The 16,900-nt window shown below is 41.8% G+C and overlaps 1 protein-coding gene across 1 annotated transcript in view; it reads right to left on the bottom strand.

Moving 5' to 3' along the window:
* Positions 1–1,045: 1,045 nt before the first annotated feature.
* Positions 1,046–16,900, bottom strand: part of SQOR (sulfide quinone oxidoreductase) — a 49,344-nt gene continuing 33,489 nt past the window's right edge. The window contains exons 5-10 of the mRNA XM_086710606.1: positions 16,548–16,742; positions 14,091–14,300; positions 8,140–8,323; positions 2,980–3,047; positions 2,517–2,695; positions 1,046–1,364 (exon numbers count right to left, since the gene is read on the bottom strand). Coding sequence (XP_086566732.1) covers positions 1,307–1,364; positions 2,517–2,695; positions 2,980–3,047; positions 8,140–8,323; positions 14,091–14,300; positions 16,548–16,742 — 894 coding nt within the window. The 3' untranslated portion in view covers positions 1,046–1,306. The remainder of the gene's footprint in view (positions 1,365–2,516; positions 2,696–2,979; positions 3,048–8,139; positions 8,324–14,090; positions 14,301–16,547; positions 16,743–16,900) is intronic.

Genomic DNA, 16,900 nt, shown 5'->3' with positions numbered 1-16,900 from the left:
GGGGTGCCTGGGTGGCTTAGTTGTTTAAGCCTCTGACTTCAGCTCAGGTCATGATCTCACAGTTCATGAGTTCGAGCCTCGCATTGGAGCCTCTGCTGTTAGCACAGAGCTTGGTTTGGATTTTCTGTCCCCCTTTCTCTCTGTTTCTCTCTCTCTCTCTCTCAAAAATAAATAAACATTTAAAAAATGAAATGAGATGAAATGAAATGAAATGAAATGAAATGAAATAATAAAATAAAAATAAATACCAGACTGAACTGAAACTAAGTTTCCACAAGTAAACCAATTGGAAACAAATGATTTTGAAGCCACTGCTGAACTTCAAATAAATGATTTTTCCAATGTGAACTCATTCAAAATTTTACTGGCCAAATTTGGGACTGAATCAAGCAAATGCTCATCACACACATCAGAATTCCTCTAGCCCCATCCTCACTGTGCATAAGTTCCCTGAGAAGCAGGTGCCATAAGAGAGTAAGATTTGCAAGAGGTTCAGTGGGGCAAAGGTCTGCAAAGTCTAAAGAAAAAGGAACAGAAACAGGAGAAGCATGGAGGGCTTTCAGACCATGATGCAGGCGGGACACCTGGGAGAGGAAGGGGGGTAGGTAGGAGGGTCAGGGAAAGAGAATCTCTGATGACACAGTTCTAAGAAAGCTTCAGCCAGGTTGATGGGGAATAACTTGGAGCCAGCTGCCAAGTAGAAGAGTCCCACATTCTACAGGAATGTGCCAGCATCGCATCAGTCATTAACCAGGAGGAGGTATGGCCTCAGCACAAACATGGCGGCCGAGGAGAGGGCAACAACCACTATGACCCTGCTGAGGAAGTCTAAGCATCACATGTTCAGGGCTCTCACACACACACCACTTGAAATAATACTCTCCCTGGAGTGACTTTGTGTGAATCCAAACAGGGTCTGGCGAAAATGCATCAGCCATCAATAGAACACTCACAGTAGGTAACAGGTAAGCTCCCACCAGCAACTTTCGCTCCCAACTGCTGTAACTTTTCGTTCTACCAGTCAAGATAAAATTGTCTCATAGAATCTCAATCAATGGCAAGCTTTTATTTAAAAAATAGAAATCTAATCTTTCATTTGAATATTTCTGAAGAATCAAACTCATCCTGGGCATACCACATGGTAGCTGTCCAGAGGCACTGAAAAAGGAGGCATTTGGTCACCATCACCCAGCAGTAAACTCTTTGCACAGTTTTAGGTTTTAAGTTCTTCATGCTGCTCTTGGTCAATCAACGGCTGTGATTCAGGTTCAGAAGCCATCCAAGGAGAGCAACGGTTGAGCCATCCTTAACTCATACCCAGATGGAACAACTTCCGCAGAATGGCTGGTCCTCCCCAATAACCCCTGTAAGAAATGACATACAGAAGATTATTTGTTTCAGAAAAGATGGGGGTGACTTCAGCAGCAGAATGTTGAAAGGGAAGCCAAGTTGCTCACACAGCTTGCTTCTCAACACATAAAGCAAGACTTGTCTAGTGAGGTAGAAAGATCCCATGATCAGGAGGGGACAACATACTTTGGATCCTGGCTTTGACACTGACTTGCTATTTGAGCCTGGACACGCAGACTCAACTCAGCAAACCTGTATGAAGCCTCTGCTACATGCAAACTGCAATCCTTTCTACTCTCATTTGCTTGTAAATTAAGTATAGTTCAGGGTTTCTCAATCACAGCCCTACTGACAATTTGGACCAGATATTTCTTTGTTGTGGGACTGACATGTGCATTTTAAGATGGTTAGCAGCATCTCTGGCCTCTATTCACTAGATACTCACAAGCATCCCCTCCAGTTGTGACAATCAAACATGTCTCCTGATATTGCCAAATGTCCCCTTGAAGACAAAATCACTGATATACATACCTGACTTAACTATCTCTTAAGGGTTTGGGCAAGTGAAATGAGATTATCATTTTTTGGACCAAGAGAATCTTAGTTTTTATTACTCTATTTACTTATTGAATGCCTACTATGTAGCTTTTTATATGTCATCTCATTGATCTTCATCCTGTGAGGTAGGCAATGTTAAGTTCATTTTGTAGATGAGAGTAGTTAAGCAACTTGCCCTAGGACACACAGCTAGTAAATGGCAGAAGCAGGACTCAGGGCACAGGTCTGATTTCAAAGCTTTTGCTCTTAATCACTATGTTTTATTTTTCCTAGAACACACACACACACACACACACACACACACACACACACACAAGGTGTCAGATGAAAAAGTACTTGACATATGAAATTGATTTACTATTATTATTATTGTTGTTGTTGTTATTAATCCAGTAGCAAGAGAACACAGCTAAGGTTTCAGATCCTTCATAGGCTGCCATCACAAATCCCTAAGAAACAACACAGCAAAGCAGATCCCCTGTGCCATTTCTGTCATGATGTCTCTTGTAGCTTGAAGGCTTCCTTGAGACAACCACCCTGCACAAGGCGGTGCACAAGGCGGAGACATGCCAAAAGGCGTGTCTCTCTACCCTAGGCGATGACCTTACCTTAGCATCATGTTCCAATACAGGAAAGGCATCAGGTCGGCCTTCATGAGGTACATGGAAAGTCGCTCTTTGCTCTGGTCAAAGGGGAAGGTTTCCAGCGGCTGAGCGTTGTAGTCAAACTCCGCAAGAATCACACGGTTGTAGCCAGTCACCAGTGGACACGAGGTGTAGCCATCATACTAAATTTGCATGTGAGACTGAGTTGGAAAGTGGCTCTTTATCTGGCATTATATAATACTTCAGAATTTATTATTTACTCTAAGTAATTACGGTTTTATGTTTTTGAATATTTTTGTACAGTGAAAAAATGGAAATTATATAACAAAAATATACTGAGGACAAAAACTAAAGTGCCCATATTAGAGAAACCTATTAAGGAAGTGGCAGAATTGTGAGAAAACACTGCTTTCAGGCAGAATAAGAGATGATAATTCAGACAGTGGTTCTTACAAGGCATACAAACCTTCTTTGTTGGTGTTTGATTCTTCATAACCAGAGAAATTGTTCTGTCCAGTATTCCTGACTGGGCAGCTATAAGAGAAATGGAAAAGTCAGAAAAGTATAAGCATCTAGGTTTTCCAAGAAAACTAATTTGCAAATAAATGTAGACAAATTAAGCCTCCATTCCCTATCCCTCTAGATTTTTTCATTGTTTTATTATGTTTAACTTTTTTAAAGTTTATTTATTTATTTTTGAAAGAGACAGACAGAGAGAGAGAGACAGAGAGAGAGAATCCCAAGCAGACTCCACACTGTCAGTGCGGACAAAGCCTGATGTGGAGTTTGAACTCATGACCATGAGATCATGACCTGAGCCAGATGCTTAACCGATTGGGCACCCAGGCACCCCTATCCCTCTAAATTTTAACTAGAACATGACTCATCTTACCACTTGAAGTTCTCGCTACCAGGAGGGGTTCTTCAATTCATCAAAAGCCTACACAGATGCCCCTCTAAGTTTGAAACTCAAGAGCCAGCTCTCTCCAAACAAGAAAACTGTTAGGGTGGCCCTATCCCAACCACAGACCCCCTACTCCTAGGGGTCAATAGTTGTCAACTTGGTCTGTGTGTCCAGAATCCCCTAGACTTTCATACGTTCCTTTGTTCTTGTTCAGACAGCCTAGATTGCCCCAGGTATATTCAATTAGGTAACACAGTGAGCTTTCCTCTGTACTAGAGCACCCTGGCTAAGGCTGGACCAAATATAGACAATTAGATAGGTAGACGGATGTTTTCGTTTTTGATGGTAAGAGTGGGAGACTACTGTTTTTACTATGAAAATATTCAAACTCTTATCTTTCTTTCTTGTTTCATCTATCCCATCATAGATGCTACTTTTATTTTCTGGAGTATTTTCAGAGCAAACATCACAACAATTCACCCAGAAATATTTTTGTGTATATCTCCGATATATGAGGAACTTTTTAAATACAAACACAATAGCAATTTTTAAATACAAACACAATTCAATATACCTGAATTATTAGCAATAATTCCTTAATACCATCTAATCCCAGTCTGTGCTCAATTTTGAATAATTAAGACTGCCCTTTTAAAAATACAAGCAGTTTGTGTCTCTCGAGGTGGAAAACTGGATTTGCTTTTGAGGAAAGATGGATTAGATTTATACTGTATAATACTCATTAAAGCGGTTGTTTTGCAATCCCCAAAATCAGGAGTCAACAAGCTTTTTCTGTAAAGGAAAATTTTACACCTTGTGGGCCAAGAGGCAAATATCAAAGATATTAAGTAACAAGAGAGAAAAAGAAAGTTTATTAACAAAATTCAAAACATAACAATAATTTTCTGTAATACAGGTCTACTAGTAAGAAGAATGAAATTCTTTTTTCTGAACCTCAATGCTCCCTATCATAAATTGATTATAAATGTTAACCAGTAGAAATCATTCCTAGCCAGTTGTACAAAAACAGGAAGCAGGTTGCATTTGGCCCACAGAGTGTAGTTTACTGATGCCCAAATCAAAAGAGCAATAATTTTTTTTCTCGAATGAGCAGTTTCAAAAAAATGAGGAGTAAATGATTCCGCTTTAAAAATATTAACTGGCTGTCCTCATTGTCTTAACATCTCTAAAGATCCTATTTCCCTTTTGGAAAACTTTCTTCCCCTTTGAGGGCCGTACAGAGTTTAGAATCTTAACTGAGAAGTTCCAAAGAGGTGCCTGCAGCAGGGCATCAAGATCAATGAAGAGGAGAGAAGATATTGGGTGGGTAGCAGTTGCCAGGAGGTTGGGACCCAGGAAGCAGTCACTCTGTCCAGGTATGTGTGTATGAAAGGGTATGTGAATTGTTGTGCACTTTTTTCGTGTATTATAATCCCCTTTGGCTATGCCCAAACCTTCATTTAACTTTTGTTAATGCCACATCCTGGTCTTGGCTGTGCTGCGGGTAATTAAGGGAGAATCTTGGGAAAGAGAAAGAGGCATGAGCCACAGGAAGCTAGATTCAATGTAGTAAGATGGGGTGTCACCCACAGTAGCATAGTGGTCTGGAATGAGGTAAGACACCTGTCTGGGTAGCGAGTAAAGCCAAGGATGGATTAGTAGAACCGGTGAGAGCATTGCCAGGCATAGTGAGAGGACCCAGGGAAGGGAATCTAGTGAAAAACGTAGATCTGCTTGGGGAACACTGGGACTTCTGTTATTTACTTCCTGAAATGTGAAATGACATTAAAAAAAAAAAAAAAAAAAAAAAAGCATTCACTACAGCACTGTCTGAAATACAAACGGATTGGAAACAATGTAAATACAAATTAAGAGTAGACTCATTAAATAAATTCTGGAGCAACCATGCAATAGAATACAGACTGGAAAATAACAGGTAAAAACAATGGGGATGCTCTCTACATGGTCAGGGGGAACAAAGAAGCAGAGCAGATAGATGCAAGACAGGGCGGGGAGCAAGATTTTTCACTTATAACTTTCCATTTAATCAAATTTAATATTATCTATTCAGAACGATGAATGACATGTGTTTGTTTGAAGTAGGCCACAGACTGGCTAATCTGGGCCTCGTATGCATCCACAGGTATTTTCTTTAAAAAAAAAATTTTTTTTTAATGTTTATTTATTTTTGAGAGAGAGAGAGAGACAGAGCACGAGTGGGGGAGGGGCAGAGGGAGAGGGAGACAGAATCCGAAGCAGGTTCCAGGCTCTGAGCTGTCAGCACAGAGCCTGATGTGGGGCTCAAACTCACGAACCGTGAGATCATGACCTGAGCTGAGGTCAGACGCTTAATGGACTGAGCCGCCCAGGTGCTCCCGCAGGTATTTTCACCACATAAATTCAGCAGACTTACAAGAAGATAAAAGCAAATGGAAAGCATTGTCTCACAGTCTACCTATAAGTCACAAAGAGAAGATACCTTTACAGTGCAGAGAACTAACGGTCACTCCTTCACCCAGTGATGAAATCTAGCCTCACCAAGGACAAGACGTGCTAACAAGAGGCTCCCAAGGTGATGCAGTGGGAGGCACACAGCCTCATGTACAGAGGGTCTTACCAAATGGATAACCTGAATCTAATTTTAAGAAAGCCACCAGGGGCGCCTGGGTGGCTCAGTCAGTTAAGCATCTGACTTCTGCTCAGGTCATTATCACATGGCTCTTGAGTTTGAGCCCCACATAGGGCTCTGTGCTGACAGCTCAGAGCCTGGAGCCTGCTTTGGATTCTGTGTCTCCCTCTCTCTCTCTGCCCCTCCCCTGTTCACAGCCTGTCTCTCTCTCTCTCTCAAAAATAAAGAAACTTAAAAAAAAAAAAAAGGAAGGAAGGAAGGAAGGAGGGATGGAAGGAAGGAAGGAAGGAGAAAACCAGCAGAAAGGGGAACCAGAAAGGGGCACCTGAAAGGGACACCTGGGTGGCTCAGTCAGTTAGGTGTCTGATTCCTGATTTCAGCTCAGGTCATGATCTCACAGTTCATGAGTTCAAGCCCCACATTGGGCTCTGTGCTGACAGCACAGAACCTGCTTCAAATTCTGTCTCTCTCCCTTTCTTTCTCTGCCCCTCCTGCTCTCTCTCTCTCTCTCCCTCTCAAAATAAATAAAAAATAAACTTTAAAAAAAAAAGAAAGAAAGAAAACCACCAGACAACTCTAAATTATGTATGTTCTACAAGACAACCAACCTGGTCTCCAAAAATGCCAATGTCATGAAAGTAAAAAAATGTCCGAGGGCCTGTTCCAGATTAAAGGAAACCAAAAAGACACGACATCCAGTGCAGTGTATGGCCCTTAACTGACTCATGGATTTAAGGGAGGGTAGGGGTGGGGGTAATAAAGGAGAACTGGAGAAATCTGAACTGGATTGTATATGAGATGATTATATATCAGATAATACAGTGTTCAATTCCTTGGACATGATAATGGCCTTGTGGATATCGAGGAGAAAGTCCTTTTTCTTAAGAAAGACAATAGTATTTGGGGGTGAGGTATTATTGTCAAAAATTGCTTTCAGGGGGCACCTGTGTGGCTCAGTCGGTTGAGCATCCCACTTTGGCTCAGGTCACGATCACATGGCTCATGAGTTCAAGCCCCAGGTTGGGCTCTGTGCTGACAGCTCAGAGCCTGGAGCTTGCTTCAGATTCTGTGCCTCCTTCTCTCTCTGCCCCTCCCCTGCTCACACTCTGTCTCCCTCTCTCTCTCTCAAAAATAAATAAACATTAAAAAAAAATTTTTTTTAACTTGCTTTCAAATGACTCAGCAAAAAATGTACATAGAGTAATAAAGCAAATACTACAAAAGATAATAATTGGTTAATATCTGAGGGGCCTATGAAATTCATTGTGCTTTCTTTCAAATTTGTCATAGGTTTGAGATTTTTAAAATAAAAAATTGGGAGGAAGTTATTTTTAATAATGAAAAAGATATTCAGCAGGTTTCCTAGAAAGGAAATAGGTTGAAATAGTGACAGTAACACAACATGTTCCGCAGGTATGCGATTCGCACAAACACACTACCATCCCCACCAGCAGGGATGTCTGTGTTTTATAGCATGTGGAGAAGACCATTCCTATCTACAGAGGACAGCATCTAAAAGGCAATTCTCCTCATCACTGCTAGTGCAGAACATGGAGGTAAAGAATTTCGTTTTCCAGACTGAGGCCTCAATCGTGTACCAATCAGGGCATGCTCCACTGTATTTGTCCTAACAGGACAATTTTCTGGTCTGCAAGCTTTCAATGACTCGCATGTGTTTTCTGTGGAAACAAACGCTTCCCTAGCTTTATGGTGTTTCAAGCAGAAGGAAAAATAGCCAACCTGCCTAGGGTCACAGGCCAAAAAAAGGCCAAGGATACGAGTATGGCAGTATGAGAAGTAAAAGAATTGCAGAGCTGGAAGAGTGGTACCCTCTCTCTAATGCCCCCTCCTCTGTAAACAACCACCCTGACCTACAAAGGGCAGAGGAGGTGATGCTACTCTTTATTCTTCATATGACACCACGTTCATCAACAGCTAGCCTCTGTGTCAGGGAGGTTGAAGTCATTTTGAGGCCACAAAAGTTTCCTTATGAATGGAATGCTATTTGTGCCAGGCTTTGGTTTTTGTTATGATGGTCCCTTAGGGTGACATCATTCTGAGAGAGTCGGAACATAGCTCATTCGTTCTCTTACCTACTGCAGCAGCGGTCTTTGATGTGGGAAGGTTAGTGCAGTCCCCAATCCCAAACACATTTGGGTATTTCTTGTGCTGCAGAGTTTCTTTATCCACATCCACCCAACCAGCAGCGTCAGCCACGGGACTTGTCTTGAGGACATCTGGCGGGCTCATCGGTGGAGTCACGTGAAGCATTTCATACTACAAAAAAAGGAAAGCATCCAAACTTGTGTTTATTTCAGTATTTCTACAGCCCCACAGCTGTCCCCTGATCTCCCTTACCCATACACCATACTATGGCTGCATGGCACGCTGTATACTCAGTGGCTGTCCTAATCCACACCCCCTCCGAGGTTTTCCATGCTTACATGCAGCGTGGTGATAAAACAACTAACCACTCCCTCAGTTGATGTTGTTTCCCCATACAGAGTCAACATGATCCTTTTGGCCAGAGGCATGGGGAAATCAGAAACACTGGAATGAACCTCACTCACATTCTGAAAGAACCCACTGATGTTTCTATTGTTACTAAAACAAAGGAAGTGGTGTTTCTCGGTTGCTCTCTGCCTGACCCTCAGCTGACTACTCGTAAAGTCCGTTACTTCCGTTTCATTCCGCAAAGTGGTGCTCAGAGTCGCTGAAACCCACAAAGGTCATGTTCGGGGCTGGTAAGTGAGCACCATTTTCAAACATGGATCAACTCTCAAAACACATAAAGGAAACCATTGGAACACCAACTTAAGATGACATAAAAGGGAGCGCCTGGGTGGCTCAGTCAGTTGAGCATCCAACTTCGGCTCAGGTCATGATGGCATGGTTTGTGAGTTCGAGCTGTACATGAGACTCTGTGCTGACAGCTCGGAGCCTGGAGCCCGCTTTGGATTCTGTGACTTCCTCTCTCTCTGCCCCTCCCCTCCTCATGCTCTATCTGTGTCTCTCTCTAAAAAATAAATAATAAACATTAAAAAATTTTTTAATAAAAAAATATGACATAAAGGGTGGTGAGAATATCAGCTAGCATTTTGGAGGAGAGAGTGATCTGATTCAGTAATAAGTTTACTGAACAGTCTAGGGGGGGTAGGATGGTTTGTCTGTGTATTTTTCCCAGAAAACCTGTATCAACGTTACCCTTGGTAGCAGTGCACTAACCCACCCTGATCAATTTGGATGGCTCATTTAATGTTTTGTTTATGTAGTACTTATTTGCTTATGTAATATTTTTGTGGTTTATCCTTCCTATTCTTTTTATTATTGTTCGCAAACTCCATCTAGCAATTTCAAACTGATTTAAGAGCTCCAAAACATTTCACTAAGGAGAAAACTTTAGTGTTTTAAGACAATCCCCACCTTGTGGCAGTCCATAGCCCCTGGTTTCTCTGAGGAGGCCCAGCCCTTGTCAGGGCTGGTCAGTCCTTGACAGCAGAGGGAGGTAAGGAGGTGACTTGTATGTATTCCTCCTCCCAAACAATTATAAGCTTAATTAACCTTAAAGTAAAGGAGACCTGTCAATAGGCTCTGCTCCTCTGCAAGGTCATCTTGGGTTCTTTAAGGGCATGGGTTCCTGAGGCTGGCTGTGCTAATGAACATGGAGACTGAGCACATGCCTGCAGGATAATGTATGGAATCCAACAGCCATCAGCCACCAAATTATGAAGGCTACGTCTGTTTTTCTATAGCTAAGTAGAACCACTTTTTTTTAGCTGAGGGCTAAGTCTTACCAGAGTCATATCTACCTACTGGCATTAATGTGCTTAAATTTCACAAGCACACATGAATTCCACACATCTTTGCGAGAAGAAAAGTTAAATATTTCCACACAATCATCATAAAGGCATGAAGTTTTACTCAAACTAATATCCTACAAAAAGATATACTAGGGTCTGCTTTATAGATTTATTTAAAAGTAACATTGGCATTTAGTTGTAACTTGCTCTTTATCCACTATTTCCACAAACTGTATGTGACGGATAACTTGGTTCTCCTTCATTAACATAAATAATCTATTCAGGGTAGTGGTTTTCAAACTTTAATGTTTATAAGCAGCATTTGGGAGACCTGTGGGAAATGCAGATTCTTGGGCCCTACCACCCCACGATCCCAATCCAGTAGGTCTGGGTGAGGCATAGGAATCTGCACTTTAACAAAATCTCCTACCGATTCTGACACATGAAACCTGTAGGTGACAGTCTTAGAAGCTCTGGCTTGAAGGAACAGGTCCATTTACAAGGAAAAAAAACAGAATGTTATTATATGGTAAGTCACTTTACCTTCCATTTGTTTACCTATAAAGAAATACATTACAGGGATCCCTGGGTAGCTCAGTCATTAAGCATCTAACTCTTAATCTCAGCTCAGGTCATGATCTCACAGTTCATGAGTTCGAGCCGCGCGTCAGGCTCCACTCTGAGCCTGCTGGGGATCCGCTCTCTCCCTTTCTTTCTGCCCCTCCCCTGCTCATGCTCTCTCTCTCAGGCTCTCTCTCTCTCTCTCTCTTTCAAAATAAATAAAACAACAACAAAAAAAAGAAATACATCACAATTGACCATTGAACACTGCGGGGGTTAGGCTATAGGCTTTCTTTTTCTTTTCTTTTTTTTTTAATTCCTTACAGTAGTAGTTCTCAATCCTGATTGTACATGAGAATTATTAGAGGAACTTTTGAAACGCCCAATCATCAGTCCACACCCCCAAACTAATTAATCAAAATCTGGGGGTTAGACCCAGACATCAGAGCGTTTAAAAGCTCCCCAGGTGATTCCAATGTGCAGCCAGGGCTGAGAGCTGCTACTTTAACGCCTTTTGGTAGATTTTTTGAAATTCATATTTTAAGAGTGGAATTGGGTCTGGAAAGAAATTCTGACCTGACACCCTATCATTTAAAGCAGACACAAATATCTCTTTTCTTTATAAACCCTTTAGAAGAACAATAACCATTTACATATCCAAGTTTCTATCTGCAACTTCAACAATCCACAGCACAGCTGAGAACCAAAGTGAAAAAGACCAAATAACGAAGTTCATGCACTCAAGCCCGTAGAGTTTGCTCAGAAAAGTATGTAGTGGACCCTCACTTGTAGCCCACTCGCTGTTACTTTACATAAAATCAAACAAGTTTGACTATCTCATTTTCCAGCCAATAAAGAATTAACAGCAGCAGCTTAAAGGAGCTGAAGTGGGAGGGACCTTCTAACGTCACTCACGATTGCCTGACAGCCAAGAAAGAAGAAAACTGGAAAGCCACAAAAAGGACACAAACAAAATCAAATAGCAGAGTACTTTGAGACCCTTTTATAAAGTGATAACTAGCCCTAGGAGGCTCTAGGAGCATAATTTTATAAAAGCTATTCAAAATAATGACCCTGAGCTGGGGCAAGTGCATACTAGGTGAGCCTAGGACATCCTGTGACACCAGAAAGCAAGAACGTGCTCAAAATATGATGGCGACATGTCACAAGGACATAGCCATCTTGAAAGGACTCCTACTGGCCAAATCTGGGACAGTTTGAGTGCCAAAAGGACAGTAATGAGTTAAGAACAGTAATGAATTACAAACCATTGGAGGCAAAAAAAAGAATTCATGAATTTATACCTATAACTAATGAACTGAGAGAAAGGAGGGCTTTTGCAGACAGAATGCCAACAGCTTACTGTTAAAGGTGGACAGAATGCTTGATTGGAAAAATCATCATTTTGCAACCACCATAATAAAGACCGGACTAGGCAAAAATTATCAGTGGATGATAAATCCAGTGGGAAACCTAATGAGGAGGGAGTAGGGTATTTGCTTGGTCTTAAAGTGTCTACCCCCCCCAGACTTATTAGTAGCAAAGGAGGAAAAGAATAACAATACACAGTGGAGAAATTGGGCCATCTTTTGACTGGTGATAAAAATAAATATCATTAATGAGGGGCAGGTGACCATCATGTGCTTTCAAATGTGATACATTAGAAAGACACGATATTGCTTAAACAGCATTTCAGTCTAAAAATGTAGAGCCTGAGGGGCACCTGGTAGCTCAGTCAGTTAAGCATCCGACTCTTGGTTTCAGCTCAGGTCATGATCTTGCAATTCGTGAGTTCGAGCCCCACATCAGGCTCTCTGCTGTCAGCACAAAACCCGCTTCAGATCCTCTGTCCCCCTCTCTCTCTGCCCCCTCCCGCTTGCTCTCTTAAAGCAAAAATAAATAAATAAACTTAAAATGCAGAGCCTGAAACTGATCACAAGAAAATATAAACAAACCCTGAATGAGGAACATGCTATTAAAAAATAAAAGTGGAGAGGGGGGCTGTATTATTCCAAAATATCCACCAGAAAAGGCTATGGAAATGTTCCAGATCAAAGGATGTTCAAGAGACATCACAAATAAATGCAATACCTGCCTGTTGACTGGGTTCTGCCCTGGAGGGAGAAGCATGCTATAAGTGCTATTGGGTCAATCAACAAAACAAATACAAATGGTAGATTAAAATATTGTATTCATGCCAAATTACCGAACTGATAACTGTACTATGGTTATGCAAGAGAAGAGGGATCTCTCAACAGATTTACAGCAAAGAATTTAGGTACATGGCCATGAAGTAGGATGTATATAACTTACCTTTAGATGCTTTGGGAATATTATATCATATCACATCATACTACATTACATTATATGTGGAGGGAGGGAGAGATCAAATGATAAAGCCAATTGGGTAAAACGAAAATAAATGAATCTAGGTAAAGGCTACACAGTATACAGTTTTCTTCATACTGTTTGCATTTTTTGCAGCTTCTCTAAGTTTAAGATTATTTGCAAATAAAAGTGTAAATTATGACTTTGAATCATCAGTAACACCTTAAATGATAGTCAATACATACCATTTAAGAAAGGAAAGATGTGTGCAATACATTTTAGAAAAAGCCTGCACTAAAAAGCCTAAAACATGAAGTTTTGATGTTTAGAAGATTAGTTGTTGGTTCACTTCAAAATTCCTTTTTTATGGAACCCTTCATTCCTCTAAAATTGCTGAATGAATAAAATGTCACTATGCGCTGTTTTCTCGTTGCTAACGGCTCTTGCCAGAGTGATATAAACAAACGATTCTCCCATGTATGCTTCTCCAGATGCCTTTACATCTTGTTCTTAATCCTCATAAGCCTCTACAAAAGTACTATTCCTGCTACACAGCAGAAGAAGAAGAAACACACAGGATGCAAGCCCATATACAGAGGCTCAATCTTCCCAAGTTAGGGTATGGCTCCAAAACACCTTTCAAGGATTTTGAAGTGCTTCCTTTTGTGCACCAGTGAAAGATGCTTTTTTTTCTTTTTAAGTTTATTTATTTTTGAGACAGAGAGAGACAGAGTATGAATGGGGGAGGGGGCAGAGAGAGAGGGAGACACAGAATCAGAAACAGACTCCAGGCTCTGTGCCATCAGCCCAGAGCCGGACGCGGGGCTCGAACTCACAGACCGCGAGATCGTGACCTGGCTGAAGTCGGACGCTTAACCGACTGAGCCACCCAGGCGCCCCACCAGTGAAAGATGTTTAAAGACATCCTCTTCCACAGGGGAAAGACACCCCTGTCACCTGTAAACTACCCACAAACAGGGCTGTTTCTCACACAGCATAAATAGAGAAATCACCAAATCCTCCATTTAAGGAAGCCCTTCCTGAATTCTAGGCAGACCTGAAGTCATCAAATATTTTTGGCTGCTTCAAGTGACTCAGTAGAAGAAAAGTGGAAATACAAAATAGGATATAAATTCACTTGAAACCAGTAGATAAACCCTCCTCAGCTCCCATGCATGCAGGCCCCCTCTTTCTCTTCCCCATCCATTCTAGTCCACCTTCTCTCCTATTACTGCCCTAATATGCTCATTGTAACCAGCCTCCCCCAGCATGCAGAGGGCGACAGGGAGGAGGGAGCCACAGTGTTGTCGGCATCTAGGGCAGTGTTTTGCCGACAGCTGGACTTCAGCACTCACTGAAATCACTTGGGTCTCTCCAGGTTTGTCCAGATTCTCAAAAACGGCCTCTTGTCTATCGGCTCGGACTTCGATGAGGTTTTGCTTGTAGTTAACAGTGAGGTCCCTCTCCTGGATGATCTCCTGCAGGGCAGCAGCGTACTTCTTAACCCCAAAAATTGCTCCGAGGGAAGTGTTGAAGATGATATTGGCCTTGGATCGCTTCCCCGTCTGGGAAAAAAGGAAAGGACAGAAACAGCCGACACCAAAGCATTACTTCAGCCACTTCGTTTTTTAACTTACACAAGAATTAAAACCCTTACAAGAGAGCTCACCAGCTTTCTCTATCACTAGGCACTGGTGGGGCGAGGCCTCCTTCTTACTTTCTGCCAGTGACACAGCAACTAAGGGCACATTTGAGTTGGGGGGGGGTTAAGAGGGCACTGCTTATTTGCAGGCCAGAGGTGAAGGTCAAGTCCAGGGAAAGATGGTCTGAACTGTTCATTCATATACTCATTTGTTCATTCACTCAATAAATATTTAATGAGGTCCTAGAGCTGGTCAGGCACTGTTCTAGGTGCTGCAGGAACAGTAGTGAACAAAGTTCCCATCCCACTGGCTCATACACACTAGAATTCTTCGTATGTTTCAGAGGCTAATATTCTCCCAGATGCCTAAGATCTTATGGCGCCTGAAAGAGAAACTTCCTCTCAGCTGTCCAAGACTTAGAAGAAAAGAGTTTTGCAGAGACAATTCCAGGAAGGAAGAAACAACTCGTCTTCTCCCCTTTTCCTTTGTTCAGTTCCTTTTCAGATTTGCTCAGCTGAATCATACTATTTGAAAGAAGTGAGGTGGGTGAAAACCTCCAAAGGCTGTGCCATCCAGGAATTCTCTTGAATCAGAAGGCCATTTCTTAGAAATAGAAAAGATGAGAAAGAAATCTGGCCTTTTGTAGCAACGTGGATGGAACTGGAGAGTGTTATGCTAAGTGAAATAAGTCGTACAGAGAAAAACAGATACCATATGTTTTCACTCCTATGTGGATCCTTAGAAACTTAACAGAAGACCACGGGGGAGGGGAAGGAAAAAAAAAAGGTTAGAAAGGGAGGGAGCCAAAACATAAGAGACTCTTAAAAACTGAGAACTGGGGCGCCTGGGTGGCGCAGTCGGTTAAGCGTCCGACTTCAGCCAGGTCACGATCTCGTGGTCCGTGAGTTCGAGCCCCACGTCAGGCTCTGGGCTGATGGCTCGGAGCCTGGAGCCTGTTTCCGATTCTGTGTCTCCCTCTCTCTCTGCCCCTCCCCCATTCATGCTCTGTCTCTCTCTGTCCCAAAAATAAATAAAAACGTTGAAAAAAAAATTTTTTAAAAAAAACTGAGAACAAACTGAAGGTTTACGGGGCATGGGAGGGAGGGGAGGGTGGGTGAGGGGTATTGAGGAGGGCACCTGTTGGGATGAGCACTGGGTGTTGTATGGAAACCAATTTGACAATAAATTTCATATTTAAAAAAAATAAAAAATAAAAAAATTTAAAAAAAGAAAGAGGAATGATGAGTCCGACTGTTGCTTAATTCCCCAGGGGGGTTGGCGCAGGTTTGCATAACTCAGGTGAAGGCTTCCCAGTGTGGTTCCAAGCACACGTCCAAAGGTTCTTTGGTCCCACCTGCCCCTTCCCTTCTCTCCCCTTCTCTCACCTGTCCCTTTACAGAACCACAGACTGCTTTGAATCCTGACACTGCCTCAAGTCAGACCACGCTGTGGTAAACCACATGTGACATGTCACACAAGGGCCGGAGGGCGAGAGCAGCTTCCCGGAGCTTCATGCCAGGTATACTCAAGCTGTGGACACTGGCTCTGACACGTATCTTTGAGGAATGCTGGGAGTGTCCCCACCCAAATACCTCTTTCCACTAAGGTTTGAAGTCCTAGGTCAACAATTTTTTTTTTTTTTTTTTGTCTTTAGAATTGGCATTTGCCTACTGTATTCTTAATGATGTTTATTAAGAACCTGAAAATATACATAACCTTGAACTTAAGCGGGAGCAATTGAGGATACTGTATGTGTAAGAACAAACAATGTACAACAAATTGTCCAACTATATGGAAATATTTAAACAATGTCTAACACAGCTCCCCAGTAGATTTCTATATACACATTAGAAAGTACGTTACAAAGACTATTTAATAACAATGAGTACATCTAAATTTGCATGGTATGATTGTAACCATGTTAAAAAATGTACAGGAAAAAAAATAGAAGGATGTGTCAAATTGATAACAGCAGCTATATCAGAGTAATTGGATTATAGGGACTTCCTTTTTTTCTAGTTTATAAGCCACCAATTATATAATTTTGTACATATGTAATAAAAATTTAGAAATCAGAAAGGTATTGTGACAAGGACAAAATGGAATTCTGGCATCTCTTTATTAGCACCGTCTGCCCTCCTTGTCTCTGTCCCTGGACAGGAAGCATACCTTCCTGAAATAGGCTTCTGACAAATACATGATCTTCTGGGGGGCCCCAGCACACTTTACAGGGGTATTCGGGAAGGTGAAGATGGCATTGCCCTCCTTGAAGTCCTGCAAAGCTTTCCACGTCTTCTCTACTGTCTTCACCGAATAATTGGACCCGATTTTGGGATGCTCAAAACCTTCAGGTAAGCCTTTAATCTGCAAGAAAGCACACCAAGAAACTAGTTTTTTAACAAAAGCGCAAATTCACAGGAGTGTAAATTTTTTGACCAAAGTGCAAAAACTCTTGTTTAGAGCCTTTGTTCTCTGCCGTTTGTTTCTATAACCTCTCAAGTATTTCAGTCCAATTATTAGCC

The sequence above is a fragment of the Puma concolor genome, chromosome B3, assembly GCF_028749965.1.
Source record: "Puma concolor isolate L17-30 chromosome B3, mPumCon1.1.hap2, whole genome shotgun sequence".
Lineage (NCBI taxonomy): Eukaryota > Metazoa > Chordata > Mammalia > Carnivora > Felidae > Puma > Puma concolor.
Note: the sequence above shows the minus strand (reverse complement) of the source record. Positions and strands in the feature narration are given on the sequence as shown.